Raw genomic sequence first — 15,939 nt, forward strand, 5'->3', positions numbered from 1 at the left:
TTTAAGGATGCAATAAATGAAATAAATGAAATGAAATGAAAGATATCACTCGTCGTATGCTTCATATATCTCGCGTGAACGTGAACTCGGTAAATGACCTAGTTTTTTTCTAGGGCACCGGGACAGCGCGCGCCTAATGTTTCAAGGGGGTTTTTAATCACACTAGCAGGCTCAGTTGCAAAAAATAATCAAGAAAGAAAGAAAAAACGAACCGAAAAGGCCGCTCTACGCGACAAGATAAAGACAGTGTCGACGCATACAAGAATTTTCGCAAATTGTGTATACGTTTCAACTGAAAAAGATGTAATCTGTTGTTACAGTTGTCAGCCATCAACTTCGCCGACGGCGGTGTTGCCAGGAGTGTGCCTCGCGGGTTTAGAACCGCCCCTTCCCAAATTCTTTTACAATTTTTATGCGTATATATGGCACACACATGCAAACGCGCGTGCCAACATACTTGAAGAGAGTCGCCCCCGCCGAGATAGTAGTAGTAGTAATTATTATTATTATTATTATTATTATTATTATTATTATTATTAGTAGTAGTAGTAGTAGTAGTAGTAGTAGTAGTAGTAGTAGTAGTAGTAGTAGTAGATGTAGTAGCCGCGCCCAGCCATATATGAGTGAAAGTTCGGGGGGGGGGGGGGGGGTAAGGCCACATTGGCTACGCCAGTTGTCTATAGCCATCGGCCATTGTCGAATGTAAAGGGCGAGGAAGAAATAACCAATGAGAATATATTGCGTAGCGAAGAAGCACTATATAACTGCGGGACAAACATTTAACAACCGTGTACCCGTAATATTGGTAAAATTATTTTTCTGGTGTCACTACTGCAAGTTACGAGGTTGTCAGTGACTAGTGCCCAAGTGTCCGCCATTGATTCCATGTTTGCCAAGCGATGTATGGCTCGCCCGGCTTTGTCATTGTGTCTTCACAACTGCTGCTGATAGTCCCTCTGGTGTGAGCTGGACAGCACTGCCCCCTATACTGAATCACTCGTAGTTGGTATTCACGTTCAGCGTGGCTGATCGCGCTTAAACTGTAACACAAGTGTGTGTTTACAGATGAGCCGTGCACCGACCAGGTATTGTTTCACTGTAGTGCGACCGCCAAAGCGTCGCGTTCTTTGCACGTGCAGGGAAAGAGCACGCGTTGGCCGCCGGACGCGTGCTTCAGAGTCTGTTCTAAGTGTAGGTGCATTTGTAGATCCTCGACGTACTGGCGCACACTCGCACTGACACACTCGCCAAATCTGGCAGTTAAAAGTAAAGCATGTTATAGTAAAGAGATTTTTTTTTTTTTTAATGACTGGTTACGTTTGTGCATAGGTCGCAACTGGCGTTTGCTGCCCGTGTGTTTCCTTCAAGATGAGCAGGGGGATATTTCTCAGTTTCTGTGGCGCATACGCACTCTAGGAGCTCTTGCGTTACCTTATTGCGTAGATACAGACATAATCTATGTTTGTAAACAGTGGCAGGCTCCGCCCGGCCCAATGCTCACCACCACCCTCTATGAACACGTGATAACTGGTACAGCAGGTGGAAAACTTCTTCCGAGCAAGACGCGTCGGGAAGCCTCTTGTAGCGACGTCGCGAGAGGCTCCCCGAGACGCTGTGCTCGGAGGCAGCTTTACAGCTGTTTTGCCAATTGTCACGTGATCATAGAGGGCGGTGGCGAGCTTTGGGCTGGGTGGAATCTGCCGTCGCTACAAGGCGCCTCAGTATGGCGACGGCGCTTACTGTTGTTTACAAATATTGATTATAATGGTGCTCGTTCCTGTTGCTGTCCTCGGATATGTACTCCTCTTGACCTATTATCTTGTTATTCTGCTTTCATCCTGTTGTGCTCCTTTCTGGGCTGCAATGTATCACGCTACTTTTCATTTTCCTGAGAATACCCCCCTCCCCCCATTTACTCCTCGTACAGGAGCGCCCCATAGATCAACCCTCCCATCGCACAACGGATGGAAAGTTGCAGAAGATTTATAAGCGTATTCTCATAAGATGTGAACTCGAAAGTGTTTCTTCTAAGTGCGGAGCACTTTAGTTGGGGGGGGGGGGGGGGGTCAGACTGTCGTGTGTCGTCGTACGGTCTTTCGGCGTAACGCTCGTATCATATTGAGCGCGCGCTCACGAGATGCCTCCTTCAAGCGCCTTTATGATGATCACTTATCACCGTCAGGGAAACAACTAGTGCGCTTGGCGTAACGCAGGAAAACCACGAATACGAAAAAGGAAGCAAGCGCGAAATATATGAAGAGAGAAATGGGAAAAATGGGAAGATAAATAGAAAGAGTAAGGAAGAGAAAGCAGATAAAAAGAGGGAAAAGTAAATAGAAACAAAGAGAGGGAAAAAAGAACAAAACGGAAAAGGAAAGAAGGCAAGGGGGGGGGGGGGGGGACGAAGAAAATGGGTTGCGCCCTGAGGAACCAAGCAAGGCTGCAAACCTCCACACTTCCCTCAGACTTGGCACTTCTGGTGCAAAACCGAAACATATATTGTGCCAAGCCGAAACTGTATATATATGTATTGCTAGTTGTTAAGGAGTACAACTGCGAAATGGTTTTGTTCAGTCCGAATCGTTTGCTCTTGGTGCGTGCGATGTGCCAGGATGTTGGCGAGAAGTCGAGCCACACCCTGCATAGTTACATTTTTTTTTTCTGCAAGATTCGCGGCTTTCCGATCACTCCGTCTACGTGTCTCTGGAGCGCGGGAATGTTTCCCACAATATTATCAGTCTGGGTTGTTCATTATGAGACACCAAGTTACACTGTGGCCAAATTTCATGCCAACTTCCCTCCCCCTCCCAAATCCCGATCGAGTCCAAAAGAAAAGCTTCGTAATGAATGCAAAAATGTAAAATGGCATCAAGCGACAACGTGTAGCGGTTATTGTACAATTTTGTCACGCGAATACACATGCTAACGCACGCACGAATATACATAAACATAGTTGAACCTCCTTTTCCCCTCTCCCCCCCCAAAAATTTGTGGCTACTCAATAAAGTATGCCAGGCAGACGAATGTTGTAGTTGTATAGAAGAAATTCGCCCCAAACACTCAATTTTCTCGCCAGTAGAATTTCAACTTGCCCCTTCTAAGATGGCGGCTACCACCTTAGGGTGGGTGCGACTTCACTCTTAAGGCAAAGGCTTTACTCTAGGTGTTCACAAACGTCGTCACCAGAAAGAAGGAAGCCCCACCTTCGCCCCCTTTGCCATGTGGAGCATACCCTTCGCTCTTCTCCGTTTCCGTGGTTTCTACCGCGGCCTGCAACAAACCGGCCTTCCTTGTTTCCTTCCTGTTCTTTGACACGTAAAATGAGTTGACTGAGGGTATATTACCGATTTGTGTGGCGCATGTAGCACTTTAAGTAGGCGAGATGTGTTTACCAAGAAGCCGACTTGTCTGACATGCGCAATCAGTGCAATCCTCTCCTGCTCACGTGGTACTCGCCTTTCCTCGGATGTCGAGATTGCCGCCCACTTTTAAAGCACATCAACGGAAGGTGAGCAACAGGCAACCTAATGCGGCTGACAAATCCTCCCTAACGTGTCCGACGCACTCTTTAGATGGTGATCTGGCACTTGGCGTTTTCAAAACCGCTTGCTTTCTTCGGTACCGATTGATGCGACATCAAGAAGCTTTCGTTTTGCAGCGTAATAAATGTAGAACCGGTTTCGCGTTGTGCGTTATCTATATTACGCGGAAAGTTGCGCTGACGTCTAATGTGAGAAAGCTCCCGCCCCCGTTACCAGGCAAATTTACTGTCCGCGTGAAAGCCGTTTTCAGCTTGTGTTAGCGCGATGGAAAAAAGATACATTTTGAATGTCTTGAAAGCAGCATGCGTCTGATATCTGTTGCGACCTTGTTAAATGCGTGAATTGTTTTTCTTGGACGCTCTGTTTTAAGTGCAGCTTGGCACACTCGCGAATGTTATGAAACAGCCGGTTTATGTTTAAGCGCTGCAGTTTCCTTTTTTGTTTTGTCTCTCGTCTACGGAGTCATGACCGCAGGGCGACTTTGCCGCAGCGCATCTGGCTCTTCGCTTTTGTGAACATACTTAAGGGCAGTTTTATTTATTCAGTGTTTTATGTTTTCTTGGGGGGAGCTGGTATCTCCCAAAGCTGCTCCCCACGTGAGGGGAAAGGTCAGCTTTATCGCGTGTGTGCTTTTGGCACCGTGAGGACTCGCCGACTCTGAGGACGCACAGGGTAGCCTCTCAGACATTGTGCGTGCCGATACGTGGGAACGCCAAAGTACAGCGCCGACTCAACTTCCGAGCAACTCGTTCTTTCGATTCTTGGTAGCGCCGACGTCTACTTCGTGTGCAAGCTGATGTTACTAACGCTCGCCTGGATACTTTACCCTTCAGAGTTACTTAACATGTATGAACATACGTAGAAAATTCTACATACGTAGGCAAGAACGTCGGGACAACACGCGTGTGGTCGTTAGTTGTTGGGTTGAATTACGATTCGTATGAACAAGAGTGTGTTTCCTTCTTTCTCTTGTTCTTTCATTGCCAATTATCTGAGAAATATCTTGTCCTCGTTGTTTGCCTCTTAAAGTCTTGCAAAAGTTAGGGGATCCCTGAAAATAAATTCTGAAAATGGTGTCTGGTATTGCCTGGTAGAGGCCCATTTTCAGTTGACAGGTAAGTTAGGCAACGAAGGCGAAGAGGGTTGTAGTTGCGGTGCCGAATAAAAGTTTATCAACCAAGGTATATAGGGAAAATTAAAGGTGGATGAAAAGATAATTCGTGTTATTCGTGTTATGAATTATGCAGTGCTGTGTTCTATTCGCTGTGGGATAAACAAGGCACTGTGTTTGTGTTGCTTTCTTTCTGTTCAGTTTATTTTGCACTGTTCATGTACACACAAGATTTTCTGTCTAGCTTAGCTTGGTGCACAGAAAACATACCACAAATGTAAAAGTTGTGATAGCATCCCGTCTTTGCATCTGCTCTGCGCTGTTCACCAAAAAAACTATTCTGGATTTGATATGCACATAAAATTCTATGAACTTCGAAGTTGCAATAGTGTCCACAGTTCTTTTTCAGCATGTATGTGTCTACACAGCTAGTCCATTGGTGTAACTTTGTATTGAAGAGCTACCGTCCTTCTACTTGTAGAGACACTGAAGCAGGGGACGGAAGTGCTGAAGAAAGTGAGCAGCTAGTAGTAGAGACCATCTGCAACGGCGGCTCGGCATCAAGTGAAGCCATGATCAAAGAGGACAAGGTTGAGCTTACCAACATCTACGGGGCATATGGTCCGTTCCAACGAATCGTGTTCCTCTTTGCCGTCACGATCAGCATGTTTGGCGCATACCACAACCTCATCATTACGGCCGTGGCACCTAAGATTGACCACTGGTGCGCAAAGCCCGAGGCCTTTGAGAACATGACCGACGACGAGTGGAAGCAGCTGGCTATTCCCAAGGAAATGAGGCAAGGGCAAGAGCGCTACAGTCAGTGCGAGGAGTACGATTTCGAAACCAATACCACGGTGAAGTGCAACTCCTGGGAGTACGACCACAGTCACTACAAGCGCACCGTTGTCGATCAGGTGAGCGTCTTGCTTGCACAAGGAAAAAGCAAACTGGCAGAAGGAAGCAATGTAATGTTTATACAGTGATGAAGAAAGAGATGCGCTGGCTGGAAAGGACTCTTTTCAGTACAGCAAAAAATGAGTCCGTCTCGACCAGAGTAATGAAATTGCTGCAGCGCATTAGTGATAAGTTAATAGCAGTAATAACACTGTTTCTGCTCTCCGTTCAAGGGTAATTTTGATGTTCATTTGTCGCTTAGAAATTTTTCATGTTTTTGACAGCAGGCTGGGGTACATAGCACAAGATCAAAATATTCTTGCACTGATTGTAGTAATAACTAGTACTGTAGTAAATAACTGCCAAGTTCCCTGTAACACACCATGCAACACCCTTGCATGCTGCATTACTGCATGCCCAAAATTTTAAGGCCACATAGTTTTCAAGCAAGGAAATGTGAGTAAGCCACATGATGGTACAGTTTTGTGACAAAAATGTCCCCTAAAGGAGATGTCAGTTTTTAGATTGTTCGAAAACTTGTGAATATTGTTATCCACCTTTGCCTATGTAATGCACAAGTTTCTTACAATTGCATTCATCTACACATGTTTGTTTCTCCCTCCTGTCAACGGCATAAAATATGTCGCATCATTTCCTCAGAAAGGCGTGTTGTTAATAATTATAGTTTTGCAGTATTTAGGACCACTTTCAGCACTTCTAGCATGAGTTTGACTGCAGGTCATGTCCTCTGCTGTGAATTAGTGGATGAATGGATGTTTGCTTTTTTTTGTTTTACCATTTAAAATGGTACAATATTTGCATTTGAGGCATTTATGGCATTCAAATGCTGTAATTTTGGCGTCCCCACTGTTTTCTGCTATTAATTAATTCGTGCTTGTGCAGTACGTGAGGAGGGGCAGAAAAGTTTGTGGCTTTGTTACCTTTTGCTCAGAATTGAAACACTAAGCTAAAACCATATGACAGTTTAATTTTTTGTTAAAGGGACCCTGAAATGGTTTCTTGAAGTTTTTGTCAGCGTTTAGGCTAACACATCAAACCATTCGCACCACAAATTTAGTGACATGCCATGTGCCAAGGCCACTACGAACAATTATGGACAATTATATCATACCTTTCTTCTCATCTCTGCCTGGCCTCCTCAACTCGTGAGGCACGCTGGCATCGCTGACGATCGCAAAGCTCTCATGAGCGCGCTTGACAATTTGAGTTTTTACCAGTCTATACCTTTGAGATGGCACTCCGACAGGTTGCGCGCATTCTTGGAGGCCATCACACGATGTGCCCGGCAGCATGCACACTGTCTGACAACAGAGGCAAAGATCACGAAGTGGTTCATATCTGCTCCGAAAGGTGCCGCTACCCTACCAACCAATCTTACTTCAGCACATTCGACAGCCAATCACATCAGCAGTCACGGTGACGTCTGATGGCCAGAGCATGTCGCTCGGTTAATGGACGGTTGAAAATGCGTTTGGCCAAGCCGCAGCAAGCGACAGCGATCTGCATCGATTTGCAGCTTTAAAGAGTTGTAAGGAATTGCACATCTTGTGCAGAGAGCTCAAATCAGTCTCTAAATGATGCATAAGACTTGGTCTACGAACTCATTCTGTTTGTAAAAAATTGGCAAAACCGTTTCAAGGTCCCTTTAAATGATTGGGAAAGCATAAGGTGTGTATGATTTTCACAGTATGAATTACAAGGAGAATGTAAGATGGCAGAGATATAATTGGGTTTTTTGTAGAGGAGTCAAAGTAAATTCTGGACGTTATGAAGTTTTTGTTTCTCCAGGAAAAAGTCTACATAATATATTTAGACTGAAATGTCAGAAACACTGGTGAGAAAGTGTCCTTTCTATGCACTTTGTCAACAAAAGATCCTTGGGCACCTCTATAATCCACTGTGGGCCGTTGTGAACATGTGTGACCCGCAGCACTGCCGTGGCTGTGACACAAGCTTTTGTACTTTCATGAAACAGCTCAGAGGGAAGTGATCCTTCTCCCCATTTAAAAGGCACGCTCAGAAGCTGGCTCTTTCATTTCAAGACTATTAATTATGAAATGCGCCATGGCACGGATTGGTGACAACCTGGGTCTACTAGCTAATTCATGAGGATAGGCAGTTATATGCCGCAGAGATAGCCCAGTTTCTGGGAATCTGCAGTGAATCATCAGCACCGTTATCTTACATATCTGCAAGCTGTCAGCAAAGTGGGTGCCAAAGTGTTTGAACTGTCGGCAATGAGCATTCACACACGTACAAAGCTGTGGCTGTCACATTGAAGACCGTGGGTCTCATATTGGCCTACAATAACTCCTATTCACTTGGCCTGGCCCCCTCTAGCTACCATCGGCTTTTTAATCAACAGAAAAACTCGAAGCGGTATCATTCTGACAACATTGCGTAGCTCAAACATGGTGCTGAAAGTTGGTTTGACAACCTATCGCATGCCAATTTATTTCACTAGAAAAAATACAACAAATGTAAAAAGGGCATCAGCTTGAGAAAGGATTACTTTAAGTATTTCTTTAATTTCAATGCGGTGACTTTACATGTCTTGTACGAAGCAGGAACTTTTCAGCACTGCCTTATACATGCTGCATTGACAGCAGCTTGTGCCCTTACTGCTGCATAAAATCTGCACAACACTAGCGTAAATGCGAGTGATGGCAGTGTGTGCCTACAGCTTGGCTCGTGGAAGAAAAACTGGTATTATTTGTGTCAAAAACGTGCATATGACTCACTGAACGAAGGAGCCTGGGAGTATGTTGTTGTTTTTTTTGTGGCACCCGTCCTATCAGCTTTTGTGGCAGTCAGTCAACACAGGCACTGGGAACTTTGAAGGTGCTAATGAAGTGCACACTACCATCAGTATTCAGAAAGCTTTGCTCATTTATAGCAGGATTGTATAGCCACTGTTGCCCAATAAGTGAATGTTGTGTTGTAATCATTAAACCCTTTCATCCCCACAACCATCCCCACATCAGAAGAACGGTGGCAATGTTTGAAATTTATGGCACTTAAATGTGATTGGGGTTAGAACTACTTTACTGAATGGGGTTCTCTTGCAATTTATTAAATAGCCACCATTGTAATGTAATGGGAACATGTTTCATTGAAGCATAAGAAAGTTTTTGTCTGTGTTCCTTCACACACATCACTACAGCAAGTTTCACTCTTGCTCAATATCAATTGCAAGCCTCTCTTTTCACAGTTGCCCTGTTGTCACACTCCTTACTCCAGATTTGCAATTTGTTTCTGTGGTAGTTGTATGATAGAACCAGCAATCAGTTTGCACAGGGATGAGGAGTGTTGTATAAATGTGGCCACGCGCATCGGCACCTGCTTGGCGTGTGTGAACGTTTGCCCGCATGCATCTGACAAATGCCATGGAAGCACGTGGTGTATATTTGCCGGGCATCATTTGTTATGTGCACTGCTTCATGTTTAGGCATGCTCTACGACACAGAAGCTGTGTTTGCCTCTCCTGGCTGCACTGTGCTTTGATATGTCCTCTCTTTGTGAAAGTGCATGTTCACGGCGATGATATCACGCAGTGGGATCTCGTGTGTTCAAGAAGCTGGCTTGTCTCTCTCAGCCAGTCTGTGTACATGGCAGGCTACATGACATCCATGATCATTTTTGGACAACTCTCCGACAGGTGAAGAACCCTACCTTGCCTTATGCCTTTATTTTTTATATGCTGAAGGCTTGGGGAAATGGTTCAAGGTGTCCATTGGGTGAGCACATTAATTGGACCTTTTAAATGCTCCAGTAAGAGCTCAGTTGATGGCACATTAATTGGAGCTATGGTACACTCATAAAATACAGCTGTTTTTAAATGTGTGCTCAATTTCCCAGTAGCATGTGCAGCTATGGTGAGTCATGCGTGCAAGAACTGAGTAATTTCCTCAATGCATATTTCCTAGGGTAACCAGTCTGCTGACCTTACTCTTAAATGAAACATCAAATTACAGTAACTAAGATACAGTCGTCACTATTTAAAGTCTTTCTGTGCTTCCTTTTTAAGATGCTAGTCAGTTTGACCTAATTAATTATATCATGAGTACCAATTTTCTGCTTCCTTCCTTCTTCTGTTTTCCAACTTTTGCAACGTTTAAAAAATGAGCAGCAATGTAGGCTTAGCATTCTGATTTGTAGCTGCCTTAGAATTGGAGACATGTAAAAGATGATACAATTTTTTTTTTTCGAGCAGCAGCTTCAACAGACACCGCAATAGCATGGTATACTGAGCAGAGTTTTTTTACATAACTTAACATAACACAACTTACATAACTGGGCGCTTTTATGGACCGCTTGGAGGCTAAGGAAAGCTCGTATTGCCTTACAAGGGAGGGGGATTCAGCAAGTGATTTCATGTGCAAATTATCTTGCGACCTCAGCACAAGTTTGTCTTGCTCAGTTTTGTCTTGTTTATTGTTGTTGAAAATTTCTTGCTGTGAAGTTTCTTGCCATATCGTTCATAGGCGACATGTGCGTGTGTGTGCACCAGCAAATAGTCTTCTAGACTCGATGCTGACCTGGCATCTGGCACTCTTGCAGAGTTGGAAGGCGCACCGTGATCTGCATTGCCCTTACCATTCTGCTTACTGCCGGGTTCTCGACACTCCTCTCCAAGACGTTCATCGCCTTCATATCCTTGCGTTATTTCGTCTCGCTCGGCGTCTCTGGAGTGGGTGCCACATCATTTGTCCTGCGTGAGTGTGCTATTTATTGTAATTCATAGAGATGGTGGTGTGCGCTTGCAACAGTCTTGTCAAAAAAATACTATGGACCATCTTCCCGAAGGGAACCCTGATGGGATTCGAAGCAGTGGTGGTGCGCACGGCGTTGACCCAGTTGAAACAGGTGTCGACCGTGGTGCTGAAAGAACGGTTTTAAGCGGAACTCGATGTAGCATTTACTCGAGTAAATGTTTGTTTGAAATGCAAAGACACGGGAGGCAAATTGGTCTCGTGTAAGTTTCATCACATATAAACGAACCGAAAGAACGTCTCAACTCAATGTGTGGTCGAGCGCTGCGGGAGAGGGTGAAGAGAGAGAGAGAAGAGCTGGCAGCTGCAGCAAGCGTGCTGCGGGCTAGGGAGAGAGGGACACAGCGCGCACTTGTGAGGGAAGCGTGCGAGGGGAGTGTTAGGTCAACGCGCAGCTGCGGAGTGACCTACTTGGCACCCTCTAAAACCTGCGGTGAGAGGAACTCATTGCAGCGTGTTCGTACGGAAGCACGCAAGTACAGCGTTACACGCGTGAGTCAGAGCTGCTTCACATCTAATAAAAGTAGGGCCTGGACTGGGACATTTAGATGTTCTAAAGCAATAACACTTGAGCACCTATCTGAAGAAACACTCCTCCAGTCTAAGATTGGAAAGAAATCTCTGCAATTTTTACTCATTTATTTCTGGAAAATCTTCATTCAATTGGGTATGGTGGCATAACAACTTCGTTAATTCGAGTTGATGACAGTGTGGAACTCTATGGGTTCAACATTGTCTTGGAATGTAAATTGCTTCGTTAGGTGAGGAAGTTCACAGTCGAATTTTAAGTTGAATTTAGCTGTGATGTATACATATTGTCGCCTTCGTCTTTCGCAATGTATGGCACCTATGATGCCATCACAGAAAAGCTGTCTTCTTGTTAATCACAATACCGAATTTGGAAGCTTGTGTCTCACACAGAGCTTTTGTACCCCCCCCCCCCCTCTTTTGATTCCTTTCTTAACCATTTCTTCAGTTTAATTAAGCAAAAAAATAATTTTCTCCATGCTTTTTTTGCTGCTATTGGTTTTTGCATTCATTATTATGTGATTATCATTAGTACTAATATGACCACTGTATAAAGTGGCGTGTTCCAATGCAATCAAATGATCTGAACATACAGTTAGGTCAGGGAAAGCATAAAAGCTGTTAATGTTTGTGTTTATTTGTGGTGTAATGATTGTGACTTGAATTGCAACAAATTGAAGTGGACCAAAAATCACCCGTTCGTTTGATGGGATCACAGCTTACGACCTTTGAATCCACCAAGGGAATGGGGCAATTTTCATCCACTTCAATTTGTGTCAATTTATGTCACAATCTAATGCACCACAGCTAAACACAACAGCTTAACGTCCTCTATGCTTTCCCTGGCCTAATTGTCCATGTGATTCATTTTCTTGTTTCAAACAATCAATGCGGCCTTTGAAAAAACTTCTTTTGTGTTCCAATGCAGTGATGGAAGTCACTGGTCCATCCACACGGTCATTCTTTGGCCTGGCTTATGAATTTGGCTGGGCCACTGGTTACCTGGTGTTAGCACTGGTTTCCTACCTCATCAACGACTGGTTCTATGTCCAGCTGGTGGCCATGATAGCAGCGCTAGTACTCGTCATTGGCTATTGGTGAGCTGACCTCTCTTCTACACTGGTTCTTTGGAATCATCCCATTGCTTTACACCGAAAGAAAATACGAGCTTGGCATAAACTGTTGAACTACGATTTCAAATTCCTTACAGCACATGTTGTTTGCTTTGAAAATGCTTAGTTAAAGAGGAAAATTAGTTTTAATATAGCATATGTCAGCACTCGTCGAAAACGGTGACAAAATTGACACATAAAATGGACATGTCAGCGCTTGCATCCATGCCCATTTTTGTGTCTATTTTGTAGTTTATTTATGCACACAACCATGAGCTATCGAAAACTAACCAACTATCCTACCAGTTAAATAATTGAGCTTCATAGATTCACACATTCCTAGGGCTATCCAAACCACTTGCCTCCGAGCAAGAAGTATGCTGTCACTACTTTTTTCTGCTCGACATCTAGTGCTATGATTTGTTATGTGTGACACATCACACATGAGTTGCGTTTACGGGGAATTTTCACTTGAAGTGTATGTCCTGACAAAATCTCGTCTGGTCAGGATAATACGGTAGAACAAATGCTGACCGAAAAGAAAATATATTTACTGGTGTTGCCCCGCTGCGGTGGTCTAGTGGCTAAGGCACTCGGCTGCTGACCCACAGGTCGCGGGATCAAATCCCGACTGCTGCGGCTGCATTTCTGATGGAGGCGGAAATGTTGTAGGCCCGTGTGCTTAGATTTGGGTGCACGTTAAAGAACCCCAGGTGGTCGAAATGTTTGGAGCCCTCCACTATGGCCTCTCTCATAATCATATGATAGTTTTGGGACGTTAAACCCCACATATCAATCATATTTATTGGTGTTTCAACGCCCATGTACCTTGGAGTCTTGTTCATGATGAAACGAAGGCCTTCGTTTCTGAATAAGCTTCTTGTGCAAGAGCCAGAACACCAGTAGGGCTATTTTCACCTTGGTCGGAGCTGCTAAGCTTTCGCCATCATTTTATCCTATCTGCACCTCAAGGGAGTTTCACAAGCAGGTAATTCCAGCACAGCACAATGCAATTGCAGTTTATACATTCATCTGCATCTGCTTTGTCAATTTAAATTATTACTTCTGGCACCTAAATATCCATAAATATTGCACATATGGATTATGCTGTCATTGAAGCTTTTGTAAACACCAACATTACTAGGTTCCCCCAGCTGTTCCACGTTATATTCTATATCTGTTAATTCTGTTATCTGTTAAACTTAAAAACTGTTAATTTCTCTCTTCTGTTACATCACTCCTAATAATTACGAGACTGCTCCGCCACGGTGGTCTAGTGGCTAAGGTACTCGGCTGCTGACCCGCAGGTTGTGGGTTCGAATCCCGGCTGCGGCGGCTGCATTTTTGATGGAGGCGGAAATGCTGTAGGCCCGTGTGCTCAAATTTGGGCACATGTTAAAGAACCCCAGGTGGTCAAAATTTCTGGAGCCCTCCACTACGCCGTCTCTCATAATCATATGGTGGTTTTGGGATGTTAAACCCCACAAATCATCATCAGTAATTATGAGATTATTGTTTTGGCATGTAAAACACTGCAACTTTATTTTGGAGTCGGGTGCTTGATCAGGGTTTCAAGAGATTCAGCGTAACTGGTGATTTCAGGGTTCTCCCCGAATCTCCACGATGGCTGATGGCCAACAAGAAGTTCGACCGAGCTCACAAATTGATCATGGAGGCTGTGGAACGCAACGAGAAGGACAAGGACGAGGCAGAGCTCAAGTTTCAGCTGCTGAAGAAAGAGATCGAGAAGGTGAATGCTTTTGTCTGCATCTTTGCGAAGGGAAGAAATCTTTACCGTCGCATTTTAAAGCTGCGTTTTTAGCGAACGGCATGGTTAGCTACCACTAGGTGTTAGCCATAATCTTTTTGTTTTGCTTTATCTTTTGTCAGTGAACATCTATGCACGGCAAATTTTTGTAGACGTGAGAAAGTGCAGAACTTGTGCAGTGATCTACTGTCTCCCTTTTCCAAACAAAGAAACTACGATAGCCAAGATTTCTTTGACCGCACTAGCATTCACCCTCTTATGGACACATAAAGACAAGCCTTCCCTTCAAAACAAAAGTACTTCTGTCAATGTAGCCATTAAGGAATTGCAGCTCTTTCGGCTGTAGTTAATTTAGAAAAGGTACTTTGGGAGCTTCCCGCACAGGACATGCCAGTGTTTGATCTCTGAAAAAGTTCACAACAGCAAGCTGTGAGCCAACAAATTCAAGGACGCCCACCTTGCCACCTCCCGTAGCGGGCTCTTACATGAGCCGGCCTACTCGTAAACTGAATCACTTTGTGCTTTTAAGGATGCTGTTTAACTTGCTGTGTTGGCTACTTTATGTACTCCTCGGTAGTTTTGACTGGACAGCGCTTTGCCCATCTGACCACGCAGGAGGAGCCAAAGCATGTGTTTGGTAAAGCAACGGTATTCGACCTGCTCAAGACGCCTGTGCTCAGAAGGCGCACACTCATTCTCTATGCCTGCTGGTGAGATTACTTTTGCGAATGCCTTCTGCAGAATTATGAAAGGATTATGACAGGAATGATTGACAACCACATCTTTCTAGCATGAAGCCAAAAGGAAATTCATACGGGTTTCTCAGAAAGGAAAGCCTTTTACTAGCTGAAGGAAAATTTGTCTTGGTTGTGGGATCAAATTCAGAACCATTGCCTTTGTGGGACAGTTGCTCTACCACATGAGCTCACTCTGGTTAGGTGGGAAATGTGTCACTCCCAGATTTAATCCCAGGACCAGGCTGAATTTTCAGTCAACAAAAAGACATCAGCTTGTTTTGTACAGCTCCTGCTCATCTCTTAAACCTTTTATCTACAAGTTTTTAATGCAAGCTTGCAAGTTACAAGTTTTTGTTGCAATAGCAATTATGTGGGCAGTTCCGGCTGGTTTTTTTGCTGTTGCCGTCGCTGCCTTCATTCACCATAGATGTACACGCATGTATATATATATATGTATGTATATATATATATATATATATATATATATATATATATATATATATATATATATATATATATATATATTCACCGGAACTATTGCGTTAGTTGCCGGGCCCACAAAGGTCACTTCGCTCGCTGCACCGGCCCCGTTTGCGAAAAGGGCGTACTTTTCATACACAGCGAAGTATAACAACTGGGACACTTGTTAGTTTGCTCTCATCTGTACTTGTGATTACGTTTCGTGTGTGGTGTTTTTAAACGGCGCGTAAAGTGTCGAGCGGTAAATGTTGTCAGTTCGCTCTCATGCTGTGTATGTTTTTTTTAATTAAATGTATGTAAGGAGAGGTTGGTGCCAATGCGTGGCGCCGGCTACTCCTCTTGCACAAAAGTCAACACCGCACATTCAGTAGCAAACACAAGGCTCATTTCGTATCATATGTACATAGCACAACACTTACACAATGAGTTCACGTATTTCCACACTGAGTGTCCACACCACACAGAAATGAGTCCACACTGCGTAGAACTGTGTCCGCACCACACTGAGTTTGTAAAAAACAAAAAAGAAATCCACACAAGCAATCATGCCAATTTAAGTGTTAACACAAAAACGTGAAAGTTCAATAAAACGTGTAAGGTGATTTTGTAAGATAATTTTCATGCGTCATTTGTATGTTATTTCATGCGTCATTTGTAGCTGTGTATGTTATTTTCATGTGTCATTTGTGCGTGAGCAGCGCGCTGCACGTTTAGATCTGCTTGTCATTCTCAAGGTTACATTCCAAGTTGTTCTTATTGCATTCATCGCTTCACCCTTGTGGCGAAACTGTGACGTTTTTTTTATTCCAGTAAATTGTAATTAAACTATAGGATAAATTTAAGTGATATAAGTGCAGTTTTACTTTTGTTGAGAATGTGCGCAAAGGTTGCAATAAACATGAGACCCATTGGTTATAAAAGGTACTGAAAGCACCGAGCTACATGTTTAAATGCCACAACTGAAGTGCACA

General features: G+C 43.9%; 1 protein-coding gene across 6 annotated transcripts in view; it reads left to right on the forward strand.

The window, feature by feature from the left end:
- Positions 1-15,939, forward strand: part of LOC119174721 (organic cation transporter protein-like) — a 58,903-nt gene that overhangs the window by 30,126 nt on the left and 12,838 nt on the right. For 3 of the 6 annotated variants that reach the window (XM_075895201.1, XM_075895203.1, XM_037425753.2), the window contains exons 2-7: positions 5,135-5,570; positions 9,126-9,229; positions 10,132-10,286; positions 11,800-11,968; positions 13,586-13,733; positions 14,367-14,461. In XM_075895201.1, coding sequence (XP_075751316.1) covers positions 5,135-5,570; positions 9,126-9,229; positions 10,132-10,286; positions 11,800-11,968; positions 13,586-13,733; positions 14,367-14,461 — 1,107 coding nt within the window. Of the gene's footprint in view, positions 1-3,236; positions 3,509-3,552; positions 3,576-4,323; positions 4,389-5,134; positions 5,571-9,125; positions 9,230-10,131; positions 10,287-11,799; positions 11,969-13,585; positions 13,734-14,366; positions 14,462-15,939 lie in introns of those variants that run through there. The other 3 variants (XM_075895200.1, XM_075895204.1, XM_075895202.1) reach the window with 3 other exon arrangements.

Source organism: Rhipicephalus microplus, chromosome 5 (genome assembly GCF_043290135.1).
Source record: "Rhipicephalus microplus isolate Deutch F79 chromosome 5, USDA_Rmic, whole genome shotgun sequence".
Taxonomy (NCBI): domain Eukaryota; kingdom Metazoa; phylum Arthropoda; class Arachnida; order Ixodida; family Ixodidae; genus Rhipicephalus; species Rhipicephalus microplus.